Raw genomic sequence first — 20,889 nt, forward strand, 5'->3', positions numbered from 1 at the left:
GGAGTTCAAAGCTGGTCTGTCCGTCAGGAGTTGGTCTAATTCTGCCCTGAACAAACTCTGGATTTGTGTTTATTGCAGAACTTCCTGTGTGTCTAAAATATTCCTTGCAGGGTTCTGCCTTAGGGAAGGGGAACCTCCTTGGTGGCAGCTTGGGCTTGGCACACACTTGAGGAGGATGTCTGTTTTCAATGGGGAAACTCAGGAGTTTTAGATTGCTTCAAAATACAAAAGAAGATGACCCCTCTTTGGCTGTGTACAGCCAGTTCTCTGAGCAAAGCAGGTCCCAGGTGAGTGAGAAGAGACAAAATGGGCATGGGGAATGTGGAGCAAGGTTGTCCACGCTGCGTCAGACCTCAAGGCACAGCTTCTCTGACCAGGCCAGAACTCCTTAGGAGAGTCCCTGCTGGATCAATATCAGTCACTGAATGCTGCAATCACCTCTTGTGTAATAAGAACAGCAATAAAAGACACCCTTTAAAATAGGAATACATACTTGCTAGAAGCTCTTTGAAATATTTCTCCATAACTGAAAAAGGAAACCCTCCTAATGAACTGCACTAGAGCAGAGGGAAATCAAGGCAGAGCCATGGTTTGGCAGGACTTGCTTGATCCTAATGAGCCCTATGGTGCATTTAGAGCTGAGCCCTGGAACCTCAGGACCTGAGAGGAGATTGTACAAACCTGTCCAGGAGTCAAAGTCAGAAGAAAACCCCAAAGTGTGTCAAGGCATGAATGGTTCCCACTGAGGTCCCCCAAGACAGGATCCTCATGGACTCCTTGGAGGAGTGAATTGGTGGCCAGGATGGCACAAAAACCTCTCAGAGACTCAGCGGGGAAAGGAAAATCCAAAGTACCTTAAACACCTTGAGTTTCTCAAAGCATTAATGAGCCCCACTGAGTGTTGTTACTGACAAAGCCTCTCCAGGGACTAATTAAAGCAGATAATTGAAGGCCATGATTGCACAAAACTCTCAGAGACTCCAAGGCAAAAGCCCAACCCAAAATCCTTTGAAAAACCTGCATTCCCTGGGAGCATTCAGGAGCCCCCAGGGCCATTGCTGAGCAAGGCTCCCCAGGGACTCCTTCCAGCAGATCCTTGAGGCCACTGGGATGTGGGCTAGGGGGGGAAGCTGAGGGCAGGACAAGGGGCTGACAGTGCCCAGCCTGGCTGGGGCTGTGCCAGGAGGCCCCAGAGCCTCAGGACAAGGTGTCTCCTCCCAGCCCTTGGTGGCACAGACCCTGCTGTGCCCCAGGCCACCAAGACTTGGCTTCTCTTTGTCCCCACCTGTCATCCCTGCCTCCAGTTCTCTGCTCTGCCTGGGGCCTGGGGACACTTTCTCAGTTGTGTCCCTCAGTGGGACCCATTAAAAGTCTAAGAAACTTTGGAGTTGGATTCTGACTTGCAGTTCTGGAGAGGTTTCTTCAGCTGTCTCTCAGGGACTGATGTTCAGGGCCTGAGCACAAAGCCCCAGAGGGTCATTAAAGTCCTGCTGCTGTGTCTGTGCTGCTGAGCTGGGCTGGGCTCCTGGCACAGAGGCAGCTCCTGGTAAGCAAGAAGAGCTTCAAAAGCACATTTCTCTTGATGAGCAGCTCCTGTGCACAGCCCAGCAGGGCTGGGGCACTGCCTGCAGCCAGCCCAGGCACAGCCCAGAGGCACAGAGAGCTTCAATCAGTCAGGACTGGGAAGGTGCTGAGAAGTGCCTGGGGCAGAAGCACTGCCAGCCCTTGGCACAGGAACCTCTGGATGCAGGACAATGCAGCTGCAGCTCCTGGAGCCATCTCCTAAAGCTGGAACATCCCAATGCCTGCAGACCCTGTGAGTACATTCTCTGATTGTCTCCTGTGCAGAGCAGCCAGGGCTGCCCAGGGCTGTCCTGCAGAGCAGGCTCCTGCAGCCCAGGGCGCTGTGCTGGGGCAGGGACTCTGCTGCCTGCCAGGGACAGCTCTCAGCCAGCCCGGGGAGCTGCTGCCAGCACTGGGGGACAAGATCTGCGGGGAAGGAGAGAACTGGTAAGGCTTGGAAGTGTTCTCTTTGTGTGGTGAAGATGCTGCATTGTTCAGGACTGCTCCCAGCATAACATTCATTTTCATAACATTTCCATGTAGATTATACAGGGAACACAGCTAGGCTGAGGCTGCATAAAAGGGAATTTCCTGCTTTTTTAATCTACTACTCTGGGTTGCCAAGCTGGGAAATTGCCCATATTTATCTCTCAGTCCATGTTGGGAAAAATAAAAACATTTTTTCTCACATGTTAACAAACCAGGCAGTAACAGAAATCAGCACAGGGCCCCTTAGAGGCAGCATCAGTGTCACTTTTCCAGCCTCCTAAGGGGTGCTCTGATGTTGCCATCAGAGCCTGCAGAGCCAGAGCTGCCCCTGGGCAGTGCCAGAGCTGGGAGGGGTCTGCAGGGCAGAGCTGAGCCCCCAGGGCTGGGCTGGGCTCTGGCAGCACTGGCAGGGCCCAGCCCTGGGCATAGGGAAGCAGCTGCTGGCAGGGACAGCTCCAGGCAGCAGAGCCCTGGGCAGGCAGTGGGGGGAAAGTGCCCCCAGGCTGGGCTGGAATATTTGAAGTCCTCTCTAAATTCAGCTATTCCATGATTACTATTTTTTACAGATCCTCATGCCAAGACAGCATAAATGACCAACAGCAGCTCCATCAGCCACTTCCTCCTGCTGGCATTGGCAGACACGCGGCAGCTGCAGCTCCTGCACTTCTGCCTCTTGCTGGGCATCTCCCTGGCTGCCCTCCTGGGCAACGGCCTCATCATCAGCGCCATAGCCTGCGGCCACCACCTGCACACGCCCATGTTCTTCTTCCTGCTCAACCTGGCCCTCAGCGACCTGGGCTCCATCTGCACCACTGTCCCCAAAGCCATGCACAACTCTATCTGGGACACCACGACCATCTCCTACACAGGATGTGCTGCCCAAGTATTTTTCTTTCTGTTCTTCATCTCAGCAGAATTTTATCTCCTGACCATCATGTGCTATGACCGCTACGTGTCCATCTGCAAACCCCTGCACTACGGGACCCTCCTGGGCAGCAGAGCTTATGCACACATGGCAGCAGCTGCCTGGGCCAGTGCCTTTCTCAATGCTCTGCTGCAAACAGTCAATACATTTTCCCTGCCCCTGTGCCATGGCAATGCCCTGGGCCAGTTCTTCTGTGAAATCCCACAGATCCTCAAACTCTCATGTTCACACTCAAACCTCAAGGAACTGGGGCTCATTGCTGTTAGCGCCTGTTTAGCACTTTGCTGTTTTGTTTTCATTGTTTTCTCCTATGTGCAGATCTTCAGGGCTGTGCTGAGGATCCCCTCTGAGCAGGGACAGCACAAAGCCTTTTCCACCTGCCTCCCTCACCTGGCCGTGCTGTCCTTGTTCCTCAGCACTGCCATATTTGCCCACCTAAAGCCTCCCTCCATCTCGTCCCCATCCCTGGATCTGGCTGTGTCAGTTCTGTACTCGGTGGTGCCTCCAACCCTGAACCCCCTCATCTACAGTCTGAGGAACCAGGAGCTGAAAGCTGCAGTGTGGAGACTGATGACCAGATGGTTTCAGAAATATTAAAATGCTAGACAATTTCTGTAAGAAAAGTCATCTTTCACTTGTAATAAAAAAAGCATTGATATTTCTTATTCTTCTCATTTTGGAATTTCTTTTCCTTTTTTTTTAAATTTTTATGTTGTCGACAAAGACAGATAATATTTTGTGCCAATTCTCATTTTGTTTCTCGCCGCATTCCCTGTGGCCACATGCTGTGTAAATGAGAGGCTGCACTCTCAATTATTTTAAAGGAACTGAAGGATCTCCCAGCAGAGTTTTCTGCAGAGATGCCCATTTGCTGCCTTCTCTGGAGCTGCAGCAGCAATGTCTGTGTGCAGAGCTGGGGCAGATCAGTGCTGGCACAGCAGCTGTGCCCAGCAGCAGCAGCGGCACTTGGTGTTGCCAGTGCTGCTGCCGTGGCCCTGCCCCGCTGCCCTGGTGGCCCTGGTGTTGCTGCAGGGCCTGAGTGCTCTCGGGGCCGGGCACAGTCCTGGGGGTGGCAGTGCCGGGGCTGCAGCAGGGACAGGCCATGGGCACTGCTGGGGCAGCGCTGACGCCTCAGGCCAGGCCCTGGGGGCTCCAGGCTCCTTGCCCAGGCTCTCTCAAGAACATGGCCAGGCCAATGCTCAGCACAGAAAAGCCCCAGGCTGAGCAGCCCCAGGCTGGCTGTGGGCAGGCTGGGGGCAAACAGCATGGCTGGGGCTCTGCAAGGGCCCTGGGGGAGACGGGAAGGAGCAGCAGAGCAGGGGCTGATCCATCCCCAGTGTGCTGCAAAGCCCAGGGCAGCGTCCCAGAGCGTCCTGATGGAGCTGCCAACAACATCCCCCCTCTGCAGCCCTGGCCTCTCCCCCAGCTCACAGAGGTGCCGCATCCTTGCAGGCACAGACACGGCAGCACTGGCTCAGGAGCCCCTGTTTGCATTGCACAGAGCAGGCAGGAGCACCCCCATGCTGCTGCTGTGGGGACATGAACCTGAGGGAGCACAAATGCCATCAGCCCCTGGGGCCAGCAAGGGCTGGGGGACACCAGGGAAACCACTCAGCTTTGTCCTGGCCTCTGCAGTCAGCCAGAAAGTTTGTTCCCATCAGCTGGGAGTTTCCTGTGCCACTGCAGATGCTGTTGCTCAGAGCCAGGGCTGCCTGGCAGCCACCTCCAAACTGCTGCAAACCTTTCCTTGGCTTCAGCTTTGCTTTCTTTACCCATCCCTGATCCAGATTTCTGCCTATTCCCCATCTCTGTCCCCTCCCCTGCAAACAGCCCATCCCTGTTTGCCCTTTCCTCTCTGGCCCCACTCCCCATTCCAGTTCCTGACTTGTCACCATCCCCTGGGGAGCAGGATCATCCTCCAAGTGCTGCAGGAATTGTCTGCAGGCTCCTGCAGTGCCTGGTGCTGCTCCCTTGCCAGAGGCACCCCAGGCCAGGGGGGCACATCTGGGCTGCTGTGTCTGCCTGTGGGGCTCCCTGTTCTGGGCAATGAGGAGGAGCTGCAGAGGCTCTGCAGGACTGACAGGATGGGCTTTGGAGCTGGGAGGCGAAGCTGAGGCACCTGGGCTGCTGCAGCTTCTGAAGACGAGGCCCAGGGCTCAATCTGCAACTGCCCCAAGGGTGGTTTCAGAGAATCCCAGAATCAACAAGGCTGGAAAAGACCTTGGAGATCATCAAGTCCAACTTGTGCCCTGACACCACCTTGTCTCCCTGAGCCTCTTCTCTCCAGGAAAAATGACCCCAGCTCCCTCAGCTGGTCCTCACAGGACTTGTGTTCCAGACCCCTCACCAGGCTTGTTGCCCTTCTCTGGACACGCTCCAGCCCCTCCATGTCCTTCCTAAATTGGGGGGCCCAGAACTGGACACAGCACTCAAGGTACTGCCCAACCAGTGCTGAGCACAGGGGAAGAATCACTGCCCTGCTCCTGCTGGCCACACCATTCCTGACCAGGCCAGGAGCCATTGGCCTTCTTGCCCACCTGGGCACACTGCTGCCTCATGTCCAGCCTGCTGTCCATCAGTCCCTGCAGGTCTCTTTCTGCCTGGCTGCTCTCCAGCCACTCTGTCCCCAGCCTGTAGAGCTGCAGGGGTTGTTGTGGCCAAACTGCACGACCCGGCACTTGGACTTGTTAAACCTCACCTTGTTGAATTTGTTTCCTGGATCCATCCTGTCCAGGGCCCTCTGCAGAGCCCTCCTACCCTCCAGCAGATCCACACTCACACCCAGCTTGGTGTCATCTGCAAATTTGCTGATGTTGGACTCAATCCCCTCATCCACATCATCAGTGCAGATACTGAAATCCACGCTGGCTGGCTCTGATCCCTCAGCCATCCTGTCGGTGCCCTGTGATGGCTCTCAATGTGATCTGTTCCATAACCTTGCCAAGCACCCAGGTCAGGCTGACAGGCCTGGAGTTCCCCAGATCCTCCTTCCAGCCCTTCTTGGGGATGGGCTCACATTGGCACCTCCACTCCTCTGGGACCTCCCTGCTGATCCAGGACTGATGGTAAATGATGGAGAGCAGCTTGGGGAGCTCATCCACCAGTTCCCTCATCCCACTGGGATGGATCCCATCAGCTCCCAGAGACACCTGTGAGCACCTGAGTGGCTCAGCAGGTCCCCAGCTGCTTCCTCCTAGATTACAGGGGGCTGTTCTGCTCCCTGTGCCCATCTACCAGCTCAGGAGAACACTTGTCCTGAGGATGGCCTGTCTTATTGTTGAAAACTGAGGCAAAGAAGGGGTGAAGTACCTCAGCTTTTTACTCATCTTTTGTAACTATATACCCCACAATAAAAAATGCAGGTTGTCCTTACCCCTCTTTTTACCATTAATGTACTTATAAAAACATGTTTATTATCCTTCACAGAAGTATCCAAGTTAAGTCCTGACTGGGCTTTCACCCCCCTCATTTCCTTTCTGCACAACCTAACAACATCCTTAAACATTTCTTTATTTACTTGCCTCTACGACCACAGGTGGTGCACCCTCTTTTTAATCCCTAAAAATATCCTTTTTAATCCCTTTTTAATCCCCCTTTTCCTTGAAAAGCTCCATGCCCTGCCAGGCCAGTCATTACTTCCTCTGGGTCATCTTTCTGCACAAAGGGGCAGCCTACTCTTGCTCCTTCAAGATTTCTTTTTTGAAGTGTTTCCATCCTTCCTGGAACTCGTTGTTTTTATGGGCTGTTTGTCTTTAAAAAATCAATACCTGGTTTGGTACTCCCCAAATCTGCATCCTCAACAGGCCCAAGTCTGCCCTTAAAAGTCCAGTGTAGAAGATTTATTGATGTCCCTCCTTCTTTCACAGAATATTTAAAAAGTCAATAATTTCATGGTGACTGTGCCCCAAACAGCCTCTGACCAGCACTTCTCCCACCAGCCCTTCTCTGTTCATGAACAGCAGGAGACAGAGCTTTCCCTGGGAGTGGGGATTGCAGGAAACCTCCCCAAAGTACAGCTTGGAAGGTTCAGGCTGGAGCTGAGGAGAAAGCAAAGTCCCTGCCAGGGTGGAATTGTGGTGCTCGAGGTGTGGCAGCGTGAGGCTGGGCCATGGCCGGCTCTGTGTGCAGGAGCCGGCAGCGCTGGGTGCAGGGAGCCCAGGGAGGGCACAGAAACGCTGGCTGAGAAATGCTGGGGCACAGCCAGAGGGGCGAGTGCAGCCGGCCAGGGCACAGGAGCAGCACGCACAGGGGGCACAGCCTGCAGGACAGATGGCCGAGGGCTGGGCAGGGCTGGCAGGGCCACAGGCACCCAGGCCTTTGTGCCCTGGGCTCGGGCAGCGCCTCTGGAGGCCCCACAGCAGGAACTTTCCTGGCAGGGGCTGCACTTTGGCTCTCCCTCGGCCTCCCTGGCCAGGCTGGCAGGGGCTGCAGGTTGATGGCATTTGTCCTTGCTGCCCCTCACATCCCCCTGCCCCACAGAGAGCCCCGAGCCACCCGTGAGGGACAAGCCCTGCTGGCCCATGCTGGGCTCAGGGCTTGGCCTTTCTGCTTCCCCCAGCCAGCCCAGGCCTTGCTCAGCATTGCACTTCCCTGCCCAGAGCCTTGGGCTCCCTGCACTCCTGGCCTCAAGGATCTGCTCTCAGCAGTCCCTGGGGAGCCTTTGGCACTCCCTGCCCTCACTGGGGCCCAGCCATGCTCCAAGGCACTTGGAGTTTTGCTGCTGACTCCTTGAGCAGCTTCTTCATCCTTCTCTCAGTGCCTGAGGCTCCTGGACCCAGCCCCAAATCCACCGTGGGGCTGATTAAAACACAGAAAGCCCTCAGGAGCTCTTTGTCTCCCTTCAATTGTCTTCAAGTCTCCAGGGCTTGTGCAGTGATTGGAGTTAAGGAGGGAGATTACAAAGTGCACCTCATGATTTTTGGTTTTTTAATCACATATGTGAGTTTGGTTTTTATTTTTCATTGCAGAGAAGAGGTGATAGAAGCATTCCTCAAGTGATCTTGATGCTGAATGTCTTTTTAGCAGGTCTGGGCATGGAGACGAATGAGCCCTTTTTGGGCTGACCCTTTTTGGACAACCTGCTCTTCACCCCCTACCTCACCATGTCTGTCATAACCCACCTGGGGCTGACATCCCAAAATATCCAAAAATGTTAATGTAATTTATTATTTTGTTTTATTCTGTAACACATTATTTTGTGTGATTATTTAATTGTGTATATATTTATTTTCATTTATAATATTAACAGTGGTTTTTCTTACCTAGTTTTTATATTTGCATAAAAAATCTATACATTTTTAGTAGCCAAGAACATTAATGTTCTTTGGTTCTATGTAGCACATTCCCCTTCCTTAACTAATGAAGATCTATTGGCTATTTATTTCTTCCTCTTTATGGTAATTAGTAATATGTCCAGTCATTTTGTCATTGTTTTTATCATCTTTTTCTCAGACAGGGGCATGGGAGAGCCTTTTGGTGTCCAGAGAGACATTTCTGGGGCACATTTGAGGCAGTTGTGGGTCTGGGGAGGGAATTTAGAAAGAACTTGAGGGTATGGACGACACTTGGGGGAGCCGGGTGGGCACTTGGAGGGGCACTCAGGAATTCTGAGGGACATTTCTGGGTCCGGGGGAGCACTTGGGGGTCCAGGGCGGCCCTTGGAGGCCAGGGAGGGGAATTTGGGGCCCTTCGGGGTCTGGTCGAGCCCTTGGGGAGCTCGAACGGGGCTCTCTGGGGCGCGGGGGGTGATGGGAGTTGTAGGCACGGGTATAATGCGGTTTAATCGCGCCGCGGAGCATCACGGGAGTTGTAGGCACAGCTGCAATGGCTTTTGGTGATGGCGGGGCATGACGGGAGATGAAGTCCCGGCTCGAAGAGCGCTGTACCTGCGCCGCGGAGCATGATGGGAGCTGTAGTCCCGGAAGTGGCTGGACCGCGGCGTTTGGGGGTTCAGGAAGGCACTTGGGGTGACACTTCAGGGCCCGAGCCGCGACTTGAGTCCTCGGGGGGAACGTAAATGGTTCGGGAATACCTGGGGGGCGCTTGGGGAGCTCCAACTGGGCTCTTTAAGGCGTGGGGCACGGCACGAGTTTTAGGTGCGGGGCTGTGCTATGAGGAGCTCTGGGGCTGCGGGGGATGAGAGGAGATGAATTCCCAGAAATGGCTGTACCGGGCATCTGTGGGGCTGGGAGCACTCGGGGGATCCGGGGACTCTTTTGCGGGGTCCCGAATGGGCTCTGAGGGGCACTGAGGGATCCTGGAGGGTCGGGGGGACACTTATGGGACAGATGGGGGGTGGATGCCGGGGTGGGCTCTGTGGAGCGCGGGGCATGACGAGCATTGCAGTCCCGGCTCCAATGGGGCTCAATTGCGACTGGAGCATGACAGGAGTTGTAGGAAAAAACGAAAAGATGGCACTGACATCAGGCTCTGCCCTTGAGGCCCCGATCCCTTGGGCTGTTTGGTTGTGAGCGGTGATGGATGGGAGCTTTGGCAAATGGGAGACGGCAGAGGTGGGAACAGCCCATTCAATCCCTCCAGTCCCTCTCAGTATTGCCCAGTTCATCCCCAGTACAACCAAGCACATCCACTATGCCCCTCCAGGCCCTCCCAGTAGAGACCATTTGTCCCAATACACATAAGTTCATTCCCAGTCCCTCTCAGTTCCTCCCAATGCCATCCACAGTATGCCCCAGTGTCTCCCAGTCTTCCCTGCAATGTCCCATGCCCCAGTGTCACTCCCAGTATATCCCAGTATGTTCCAGCATGTCCCACTGTGTCTCAGTGTACCCCCACAGTCCATCCCAGTCCATCCAGATTCTCCCTCAGCATTCCTTGTGTTCTCAGGTTGTCCCAGTCCTCCGCAGTGTTTCCAAGCACAGTTTAATTTCTCAGGGTTGCCGTGGCAGCCAAACCCAGCAGTGGGGTCAGGGCAGTGTCCATGGCCACAGCCCCTTGCAGTGGCCCAGTGCAGCTTGGGCTGATGATCCACCCTCACAGCTGGCCCAGGGCAGCTCTGCAGTGGTTTTGGTGGCACCTTGGGCTGGCACACACCTGAGGAGTGTGTCTGTGTTCAGTGGGGAAACTCAGGAGTCTGAGATTGCTTCAAAAAAGCCCAAAAAGGGAAAACCCCTCTTAGGCTGAGTGCAGCCAGCTCTACAAGCACAGCAGGTCCCAGGTGAGTGAGGACAGACAGGATGGGGGTGGGGAACGTGGAGCAAGGTTGTCCACACTGGGTCAGAGCTCAAGGCACAGCTTCTCTGAGCAGGCCAGAGCTCCTGAGGAGAGACCCTGGGTCAATATCAATCACAGAATGCTGCAAATGCCTCTGCTCTGAAGAGAAATGTAATAAAATAAACCCTTTAAAATAGGCATGTGTATGTCTTACAAGCTCTTTGAAATATTTCTCCATAATTGGACTTGGAAAACTTTAATGACTCTCTCAGGGCTTTGGTGTTGTTTACATCAGACTTAGTCCCTGAGAGAGTCTTCAAAGAACTTCTCTAAAACTCAAAGTTAAATTTAAACTCCGAAGTTTCTTGAAGTTTTAATGAGTCCCACTGAGGGACATGACTGAAAAAGTGTCCCCAGGTTGCAGCCAGAGCAGAACACTGGAGGCAGTGATGACAGCTGGGGACAAACCAGGCAAAGGTGTCTCTGGTGCTGAATAAACCTGGATGTGTTTCAGGAATGCAGAGGGCCAAGGCCTGAGCTCCAGCCCCTGACAAGGCATATCCTGTCCCTCCGTCCTTGCTCAGGGCTCTTCCCAGGATGGGCTCTGGCATGTGGGGATGTGCAATGCCAAGGGCAGCACCATGGGGCGGCCCCGGCCAGGCTGCTGAGCGGGGACAAGCAGCCACCCTGTGATGTCACACAGCCCCTAGGATGTCACACAGCCACCTGTGATCTCATACAGCATCCTGTGATGTCACAGAGCACCCTATGATTTAACACAGCCACCTGTGATGTCACAGCCCACTCTGCAATGTCAAACAGCACCCTTGTTTTGTCACAGAGCCAATTCTGGGATGTCACCCTGGAATGTCATGCAGCTGCATTGTGATGTCCCAGAAGACTCTGTGATGTCAGAAAGTTGCTTTGTGATGTCACAGTCTGTTCTGTGATGTCACAGTCTTCTCTATGATGTTACTCCGTCACGCGGTAATGTCACAACCCACTCGCTGATGTCACAGAGCCACCAGCTGTTACGTCCGGATCTGCTCTATGGCCTCATGCCCTACTCCATGATGTCACAGACAGCTCTGTGATGTCACAACACCCTCAGTGATGTCACAAAACCCTCTCTGTGATGTCATACTGCCACTCTGTAATGTCACAGCACACACTTTGACCTCAGTCTCCACTATGATGTCATACAGCCATGCCATGATGTCACAGCCTGCTTTGTGTTGTCACACAGTCTCCTCTATGATGCTGTAGCTGCTCAGTGACCTCACACAGCAAACTCTGTGATGTCATAGTCCAACCTGTGACCTCACACAGCCCACTCTGTGCTGTCACACAACCCCTTGCTGACATCACAGCTGCTCTGTGCCTCTAGGACACAGCCACAGAGGTGCCGCTGTGACACAGCCCCCTCTGGGACATCCCCCAGCCCCTGCCAGTGCTGAGCACCTGTCAGCTCTGGCTGTGCCCTGCTGGTGTCCCTGAGCTGCCCTGGCAGTGCCCCAGCCCTGCTGGGCTGTGCACAGGAGCTGCTCCTGGCTAGAGCTGTCTCTCTGCAGCGCTGCCCTTGCCAGGAGCTGCCTCTGGGCCAGGAGCCCGGCCCAGCTCAGCAGCACAGACACAGCACAAGGACTTTAATGACCCTCAGGGGCTTTGTGCTCTTTGCATCAGACTCAGTCCCTCAGAGTGTGCTCAAAAACCTGTCAACATCTCAAAGTCAGATTGAAAAACAGAAGTTTTCTTGAAGGGATAATGGTGCCCATTGAAGGACACAACTGAGAAAGTGTCCCCAGGTTGCAGCCAGAGCAGAGCACTGGAGGCAGTGATGACAGCTGGGGACAAACAAGGCAAAGGTGTCTCTGGTGCTGAGCAAACCTGGATGTGTTTCAGGAATGCAAAGGGCCAAGGCCTGAGCCCCAGCCCCTGGCCAGGCAGATCCTGTCCCTCCCACCTTGCTCAGGGCTCTTCCCAGGATGGGCACTGGCATGTGGGGATGTGCGATGCCAAGGGCAGCACCATGGGGCAGCCCCTGCCAGGCTGCTGAGCAGGGACAAGGAGGCAATGAGGCTCCAGGCCTGCAAGGGTCACTTATCTCCTGCTCCTGGCTCAGGTCCAGGGCCAGCAGCCATGGCCAAAGTGCTGCCCAAGTTGGCTCTGTCAATGCCTTGCAGCTGCTGCCCATCCCTGTGCCCTGTGCAGCCCAGGCTGTCCTACGGTGTCCCTGCCCTGTGCCTCTGTCCCTGCAGGCTGTTGTCATCCCCCGGCTGCCCCACCTGGCTGGCCTCTTCCTTTGCTGACAGCTCTGCCTCCTGCCTGCCTCTGCCTGCCCACACAAAGCCTTGGGCTGCTCCAGGCTCCTTCTGCACCACAGCCCTGCCCTGGGGGAGGAAATTCCTTTCTCTTCATGTCCAGTTTGGGCCTCCCCAGCTGCCCTTGTGTTGTGTTCCACTGCAGTAAGCAGCAAAACCACTCCCCCAGACCCCAGAGTCTCAGACCTCAGGCAGGCATCGATGACCAACAGGGAAAGGAAGGCAACAGGATGGGTACTGGTTTAGAAAAGCACAGGATCCTTTATTGTGCCAGGTACCAAGACAAGAAATTAAGGGGGAAAGGGGGTGGTGGCTTGTCATGGGTTTTATATGACAGGGTAGGGGTGGAGTTTAGGGTCGGGGTCCAATCGCAGAAGGAGCAGGGGACTGCAAAGGAGTGGATTGGGGAGGACAAACAATGGAAAAATGTGTGGCGGGCACTTTTCAGTAGAATTTGAACCAATGAGGTTACAGAAAAGGAAAAATGTTCTGTGGCCACTCCTTATTTGACCAGATGGGATGGAGTGTCTTTTCCTGGACTTGCAGAGGCATGCCCCACAGGGTGGAGGGACGGAATCCTCTTTAAATCACGCCCCTCACCCGATGCTGTCTGTCTGGGTAGAATGCCTGCTTCCTGGGGCGGGGGAACTCTACACCCTTGGTGCCATTATTTCTTTCTCTGGGTGTTTTACACAATGAAGAAAAACTCCAGCCTCTCTGAAACCACCCTTCAGTCCCTCTCAGGCTGCTCCTGTTCTGTCCTCATTCTCCACACCACTGAGCCCAGAGCCACCACCTTCTACCTGCTGGTTATGTGATGAGGCCTCCAAACCCCATCTTGGGAGATTTTTGGTTACTTTCCAAGGTCTGTGAAAATGGAAAAATAGTGGTCAACATTATTTAGTCCCACATCTTGCAGTAACAGAACAGGAGTCAATATCACTCAACTGAATGAGGGTGGATTTACATTTGTTAAAACGAGGAAATATTTTACAATGATGAGAGTGGCACAAAACTGCAACTGTTTTTCCAGAGAAGTGGATTTCCCATCCCAGGAATTGTCCAAGAGCAGGAGCTTTGTGCAGCCTCACCCAGTGAAACAACCTCATCCCCAAGCACAGAATTCCTGTTGTGTGGGTTCTCTGATGTGCTGGGTGCCCTCACAACGCTTCTGGCCAGAATGTCTGCTGAGGGCAGCCAGGCTGCTGCAGGGGCAGTGACCTCACAGCCATCACCATGGCAGCCCTGTGCCCTGGGCCTGGCTCTCCCCTTTCCTCTGCCCCTGCCTTCTCTCTGCTGGCATGAAGGGTTTTGTCATTCATATCTTGTCCCCAAGGTGCAGTGGCCAATGGCTTCCCAGGCAGGCTCCTGGAGCAGAAGTGGCTTTTCAGAGCCCAGGCAGAAATGAGCCCTGAGGCAGCAGCTCTGCAGTGCTGGCCACCAGGCCGGGCTGCCAAGGGAGGCTTCTGGCCATGGCCTGCAAGCAGCTGCTGCTGCCAAGGTGCCTTTGGTGCCTCAGGCTCTGCCTGGCACAGCTCCCAGCACGGCACTCTGCCCTTGTGCCCGAGCCCTTCCCTGTGCTGGGGCTGGCCTGGGGCTTTTCCTGCAGCGGGACCTGCCCTGCTGCTGGCACAGGAAAGGCAGTTCCTGCTGGAGCAGGAGGCTCTGCCTGCAATGGGCTCCAACAACTCCAGCAAGGCCCTGTTGACATCAAAATTGCTTCCTGGAGCACTATATGCTAACAATTGTTATAGCTCCTATACTGTGGAGTAAATAACTCTTTTTTAAAATTTAATCTGTGGTGTAAACAAACCATTCTGTCTAATCATGATCAGAATCAATCAGAGCTGTATTTATATCAATTTATCTAGTATTCCATCGATAATCCTGTGGGACAAATTGCATTAAGGTTCAATTCTACCTGTCTAATCTTTTACAGCTTTGACAAAGTCTGGGGCTGGGATTGGATCCAGCCACTCCCACTCTCCTCTAATAAAATAAATTTTGGAAGTCTAGGGGTCCTGCAGGGGTTTGAGGATCCATGGTGTCTGTTGGGTGTCATTTCTCCATCTCATGACTCATCAGGAGTTTCTCCAAAAAAGAAATAAAGCTTTTGCCTGAAGCTCCCACTGTGCCCATGACAGGAGCCCCTGTGAGTGTCTGGGACATCCCAGCTCATTGGCAGCCTGGGGACTCCTGGGATGTCACCGTGGAGCCCCCGTGAGTGCCTGTGACAGATCGGTGCCTTTGCAGCCCAATGTGCCCTGGGATGTCGCCATGGAATGGCTGTGACTGCCTCTGACCACAGGGCTCTTTACCATCCCCAGAAACCCCTGGGAGGTGTCCATGGAGCCCCTGTCTCTGCCTGTGACATTCCAGCTCTTGAACAGCGTGGAGACTCTTGGAAAGTCCCCATGGAACCCCTCTGAGAGCCTGTGACAAATCTGATCCTTAGTGGGCAACCACCACCAGGCCCCTGTTGCTATGGTCAGTTTCCATGGCATCCATTACCAGGCCCCTGTTCCCCCAGATCCACAGAATTGGCTGAGCTGGGAGGGACCCATCAGGATCCTGGAGTCCAACTGCTGGCCCTGCACAGGACACCCCAACAATGCCAGCCTGGGCCTGGCAGTGCTGTCCAAACGCTGCTGGAGCTCAGAGAGCCCTGGAGCTGGGAGCCTTCCCTGGGGAGCCTGGGCAGTGCCCCAGCAGCCTCTGGGGAAAAGCCTTTTCCTGAGATCCAACCTGAGCCTGCCCCGACTCAGCTGCAGCCGTTCCCTCCAGTCCTGTCCCTGGGCACCAGAGGGAAGAGGTTCCCACAGCCCCAGCCAGGGACCTGCTCCCAAGGCTGCTGCCATGGGCACCAGGGCTTGGTTTCTACTGGCTGAGGTTTAGGACTTCGGGTCCCCAATGTCCTGCTCCTGCTAAAACCGCGCTGCCCTCACTGCCCTCCTGCCTCCCATGGAAAGAACAAAAGGCAAAGGTCCTGGGCTGGGATAAGAACAATTTATTGGGAATAGCAACAAGACAAAGAACAAACAGCAACAGAAACAATATCGATAACCGCAAGGAATAAGAGAAAGGATTTGCAGGAAAAGCTACATTACCACTGACTGCCTCTACCCAACCATGTTTATCCTCGCTCCCGGGAAGGATACCCTTCTCTTCAGGGAGACAGGGAGTCTCTTTCGTGCTCCTATCACTGACCAGAGATGGGAGTGAATGTAATGACAGGGCCATGGCCTGACCCTCATGTTAGGCCCACATCATGTCGTTGGCAAGGGTAGGAAAAGGTACAGGTGTCTTCCCAGCATGTATCACAGGGACCATTGATCACCAGGGCTCTTCCCAACGTGGGTCTTACAGTGGGGGATGAAGCTGCAACTGGGCATGAAGCTCTTCCTGCAACTACGGCATTTGCAGAGCTTCCCTTACTGGTGCCTCCGTTGGTGTTGGGTCAAGTGAGAGCTCTGGGTGAAGCTCTTCCCACACTGGGGACACTTGTAGGGCCTCTCCCCAGTGTGGATGCGCCGGTGGGTGATGAGGGCCGAGTTGTGCTTGAAGCCCTTCCTGCAGTCGGGGCAGCGAAATGGCTTCTTCTTGGTGTGAGTCTGCTCATGCAGGAGGAGATTGGAGCTGGTGGGAAACTGACACGATCCGTCCTAAGGACGTGATTCGTGAAGGTTCTTTTTCACTGATCTCAGGGTGCAAAAAACTGACACGACAAGGGGATTTGCAGTAAAATCAAAATACATGTACTTTTATTAAATAGCCATAGAGAAGATGCGTTAGAGAGAAGGGGAAAGAAGAAAGGGAAAAGAATAAGGAAAAGAAAAAGAAGAGAGGGAGGGCAAGGAGGTATATAGCTACCAGACGTGCGGATGACAAAGTTCCTCGAAGTCCGGTCGACGAAGAGCCTGTCGCCTTCACGTCAGGGGAGATCTCAAAGGTATCAGTCAGGTCTAACCTTTTTTATAGTCCTTTTGAAATGGGGAAGGGGACCCATTTCAAAATAGTCTACAAGGAGTCCATCAGTAGTCCATCAGGAGCAGGTGTCGTCAGCAGCAGATGTCGTAGGCAAGAACCATTGTCTTCTCGGTCCAGTGGTCGCTTGCAAAACTTGCTCCGGTCCCCATGCATACCTTCCCTCACCCTACGGTGGGGATTTCAGTCTCAGTCCTTTTGGGAAGAAGGGGGGAGCTTTTCCATGTAGGGGTCGCATGTCTCAGTCCTTGAGGGAGAACCTTCTCCCATCTCAGTCCATCTGTCACGGTGGTTGATGTACGGTGAATGGAGGGTCCTTTTGTGGTGACCCCCGGGAAGGTCCTTCCAGAAAGAAAGTCCAGCCAAGTCAGAAGGGTGGAGAAATTCCAGCACTAGCATTGCTAGGTGATGCAGGTGAAGGAGAGCACACTGCCCCTTCTCGGGTGCAGTGTTCCATGAGTTGAGCAAACACACCCGTAGGCAATAATCTGGCTTGATGGACCAGACAGACCTGGATTTTCAGAACAGGATCTTTCCCTTTCCCCGGTGGTCTTGGCTTTCATGACGATCGAGAGGCAAAAAAAATGAGGGAAGTTTCGGACAGACTCTCACACCAGGGAAGAGGCATGGCTGAGGCTCTGCAGGAGCACACAGGCTCAGCCCTGCTCCAACATGGGATCCATGGGCCAGGGCACGCTGGGCTTTGCCCCTACAGCTCCCAAGTGTGTCCAGAGAAACTGCAAGGAGAGGCTCACCTCTGTCAGTGGGACCCCTCTGTGCACAGGGACCCCCACTCCTGTGGTGGCTATGCCAGGGACCCCCAGTCCTGGCGACCTGGAGCAAGTGGAAACAACCAGTTTCCAAAATGCTGCCTGTGCCTGAAGCAAATACAAGGAGAACTGGGGTGTGAAAAGTAAAATTTGTTTATTACAGAAAAACAGCAGCAAAAATGCAGAATACATTTACATTGTAAGAATATTTGTAACAACAACAATCGAGAGAACATATATACATAAAAACCTACCTAGCAAAACTATGGGAAACGTATTTACAGATGTCAAAAATAGCCCTACAATCTACATTCTAAAGAACAACAACAAACTGTAGAACATATATATACAAGGGTGGTGTCTCTGTCTGTGCTGTCCATTGCACCTGGAAGAAAAGCAAATGCCACGGTCACTCCAGTCAGGCACAGAGGGTTCTTGCATGTGCCCCCAGGCTTGGCAGACACTGGCACAGCAGCAGGACTCTGCTACCAGGACTGAGCCTGGCTGGGTCTGGCATGGAGCTTGTGTGGAGCAAAGCAGGCACAGGACAGGCTGTGGATGGCCACCAGAATCCAGTGCCCTGGGTACAATGTCCCTGAGCAGGGAGCACCCAGCCCAGCCCCAGCCTGGCAGCAGGAGACCCACTCTGCCTGTCCCGCTGCTGGCATTGCTCTTCATGCCAAGATCATGGCCTCTTCCTCACCTTCTTAATCAATATCCATGTCCTCAATGGACTCTTCCATATCCACATCCATATCTTCTTGCTCATCCATATCCACATCCATCTCTTCTTCATCATCCACATCCACATCCACATCCATCTCTTCCTCTCCAGGGTCTTCTCCGTCGATTTCCATCTCCTCCTCCATATCAATCTTTGTATCTACCTCCATCTCCTCCTCTCTGTCTGGGACAGGCTGCAGAGGTAGCAGAACCTCAGAGTGGGGTCCCTGTCCCACTCCATCCCCACAGAGCTCCAGCCCACCCGGGCAGGTGCGGGGTGTCCACCTCCATGGAATGGCACCATACCTTCCTCAGAACAAAGGGGAGCATCCTGCAGGGCTGGATGAGGAAATCCAGGCAGTCAGGAGCTGTCAGGAATGATGGGGGTATCGGGGGGATAAGAAGAGTGAAAGGCGAGGGCAGGAGCAAGGTGCAGAGCGTGTCAACACAGCAGCCAAGGGTTGTGTTGTGCCCTTTGCTGGGCGCTGGACGTTCCAGCTGGAGCGTGGGCTGTGACATCACAGTTCCCAGGCTCCATCTGAAGTGGACAGTGGAGACCATGGAATGATGGAGTCCCTGAATGGTTGGGCTTGGAAGGGAGCCTGAAGAACAACATCTTGTTCCCAGCTGAGCAGTCTTCCCCCAGAGCAGGCTGCTCAGAGCCCTGTTCCCAAGGATGGGGCATGCACAGCCTCTGTGCACAGCCTGGGCCAGTGCCTCACCAATTTGAATCCACCCATGACTCGGTGTTACCACGCAAACCCTCTACTGGAGCTGAAGGACAGGTCCTGGGTCATGGTAAGAGACCCGGAGACCTGGAAAGTGGAGGGCCCCTTCCAGCTTGTCACCTGGGGAGGGGAATACGCTTGAGTATCCACTCCCTCTGGGCCTAAGTGGGTACCCCTCCAAATGGGTCAAGCCATTTCTACCAAAAAAACGTTTGGCTTGTCAGGTAGTGCAAGTAGAAGATGTTTGTTGGAGGAGGAAGAAGAGACCTTTTTCAGATGATCTCATCATCCTGGAGTAGAACCACCCCCCTTTTTTTGCATTGTACTCACTGATTCTGATTCTTTTCCAGTAAACCCAAACCTAATGGCCCTCATCTGGCTTTGGATCACCGTCATCCTGGTTTTCATCTGGTCCACCATACCACCTGTTGATATGTGGATCATCCCCCAGCCAAAAGTTAACATCTGGAAAGTGCTCACCAAGGTCCTTGACCAGGATCTTCTTTGTTTGACCACTGTTTCAGCAGCACACCCCTTGTCGACCTGCCTTGTGGGGATCCCTTCAAACCTAGATGAGTTTCCTCCCCCTCTCAACAGTTCCCTGAAACTCCTTGCCCATTAGAAAGTTACCTCTCCCCTGGAATTAACCCTAACCTTGTCTGGAGAAATCTCCTCCCCAAATTAAATCATTCAGATTCTGAACCCCTTGAGTTTACCTTGCTCGGCTCCGTGCCAGCCTCAGTTTGTGTCCAATTTCTGTTTTCCCCAGACCCCCTTGATAAATCCTACCTCCCAGTCCTTCAACACAATCAAGATTACACCGCTGGAAACTGGTGCAAAGCCGTTTCCCAAATTTCCATGGCTTCGACTTATGACCACAAATCCCGATCCCTTCCCCGGGGAATTTTCTTAATTTGTGGAGACCCAGCTTGGGCAGGCATCCCCTCTCGCCTGATAGGAGGCCCTTGTTCTTTTGGGAGGCTGACGCTGTTTGCACCCAACAATACCCAAATTTCAAATTGGAAATCTAGAAACGTCACACACAATTCAGCCCATTCCCGGAGAAACCTTCAAGAATTAGATTCTAAGTGTGATTTGGAAATTGTTCATTGGTCCAAACCTAAAGGTGTTGCAATCACAGTCCTTTTACCTTGGGTGGCTGCGACAAAAGCTGCAGGTGAATTAGCTCACCTAGAGTTCTGGGTAGCCAAACAAGCGAACTTAATCTCAGCAGTCCTGAGCGACCTCCTATCAGATGAAGAAATAACAAGGCAGGCAACCCTTCCGAACAGGGCAGCAACTGATTTCCTGCTCCTGCTCCATTACCATCAATGTGAAGTTTGAGGGGCTCTCCTGTCTGAACTTGACATCTAAGGCCAAGGACATCAGGAATACAATTGCACAACTGAAGGACATGGTGCATCAGATTAAGAAAGAGAGTGCAGACTGCCTGGGGGACATTTTCTCCAGATGGGGCCTTTCAGGCTGGGTGGGCTCTGTTTTAATAACCATTCTTTTGTTCTGTTTAGTCATTTTAATTGTCTGTGTTGCTGCCAGCATCATATGGCAGCTAATACTAAAATTTCTTACAAAGATGACATCTTCCCCAAGCATTAACTGAGTGCAAATTCCAACATCAGACCTGGAGGAAGAAGATCAAGACTCCACCGAAGACCATCTGGCTCCTGAGGAGGGCTGGTGGGCTTCTGCCCCACTAGCTCAACCTTGGTTTGGGGACATTTACTTGGAATTTAACAATCAAATTGAATTTACTTCATTTTAAGGACTTGTTTTCTCCTCTTGTGATTAATTTTAAACCAAAAAGGGAGAGATGTTGTGTTGTGTTTTTTTTGGGTTTTTACTTATGCTAAGTTGTATATTGTAAGTTGTTTTGTTCCATTCACCCCTTTAGTTATACAATGGTTCTACCCAGGTTGCCTCCTCCCCCGCAGTCCTTGTCAGTCTCTCTGTCTCCTCCCCTGTTGCCCCAGTTACAAATGCATCTTTTGTTTTGACTGAGCCTGGTGCCCTGTCCATCACTTGGCGACACATCTTCTCCATCTAGAAGCTTCTCTTCTGGGCATCAAGTGATTGGTTTAGGGGGTGGGGCCGCTCCCCTAGTTGCTCTCCATTGGTCCCACAGCAGTGTCCTTCTTTCCTTTTCCACTCCTTCCTGCTCCTCTCTTGGTTGGAGGGCCAACTCCACCCCTGTT

The 20,889-nt window shown here is 53.3% G+C and overlaps 2 protein-coding genes and 1 long non-coding RNA gene across 3 annotated transcripts; 2 read left to right on the top strand and 1 right to left on the bottom strand.

The window, feature by feature from the left end:
• Positions 1-2,641: 2,641 nt before the first annotated feature.
• On the top strand, positions 2,642-3,574 carry LOC135305933 (olfactory receptor 14J1-like). The gene has a single exon (XM_064429510.1). It carries the CDS (start codon positions 2,642-2,644, stop codon positions 3,572-3,574), a length of 933 nt encoding a protein of 310 aa, XP_064285580.1.
• Positions 3,575-17,370: 13,796 nt separating this feature from the next.
• Positions 17,371-18,401, bottom strand: LOC135305671 (ribosomal RNA processing protein 1 homolog). Its single transcript, XM_064429418.1, has 3 exons — positions 18,255-18,401; positions 17,929-18,142; positions 17,371-17,610 (listed from the first exon to the last, which is right to left on the bottom strand). The coding sequence occupies exons 1-2, from the start codon at positions 18,276-18,278 to the stop codon at positions 17,933-17,935; spliced, it is 234 nt and encodes a 77-aa protein (XP_064285488.1). The 5' UTR covers positions 18,279-18,401; the 3' UTR covers positions 17,371-17,610; positions 17,929-17,932.
• A 103-nt stretch (positions 18,402-18,504) lies between these two features.
• LOC135305732 (uncharacterized) lies at positions 18,505-20,462 on the top strand. Its single transcript, XR_010366716.1, has 2 exons — positions 18,505-18,746; positions 19,027-20,462. It is a non-coding gene; the product is annotated as an uncharacterized LOC135305732 (long non-coding RNA).
• The last annotated feature ends 427 nt before the right edge of the window (positions 20,463-20,889 follow it).

This window comes from Passer domesticus, chromosome 8, assembly GCF_036417665.1.
Source record: "Passer domesticus isolate bPasDom1 chromosome 8, bPasDom1.hap1, whole genome shotgun sequence".
Taxonomy (NCBI): domain Eukaryota; kingdom Metazoa; phylum Chordata; class Aves; order Passeriformes; family Passeridae; genus Passer; species Passer domesticus.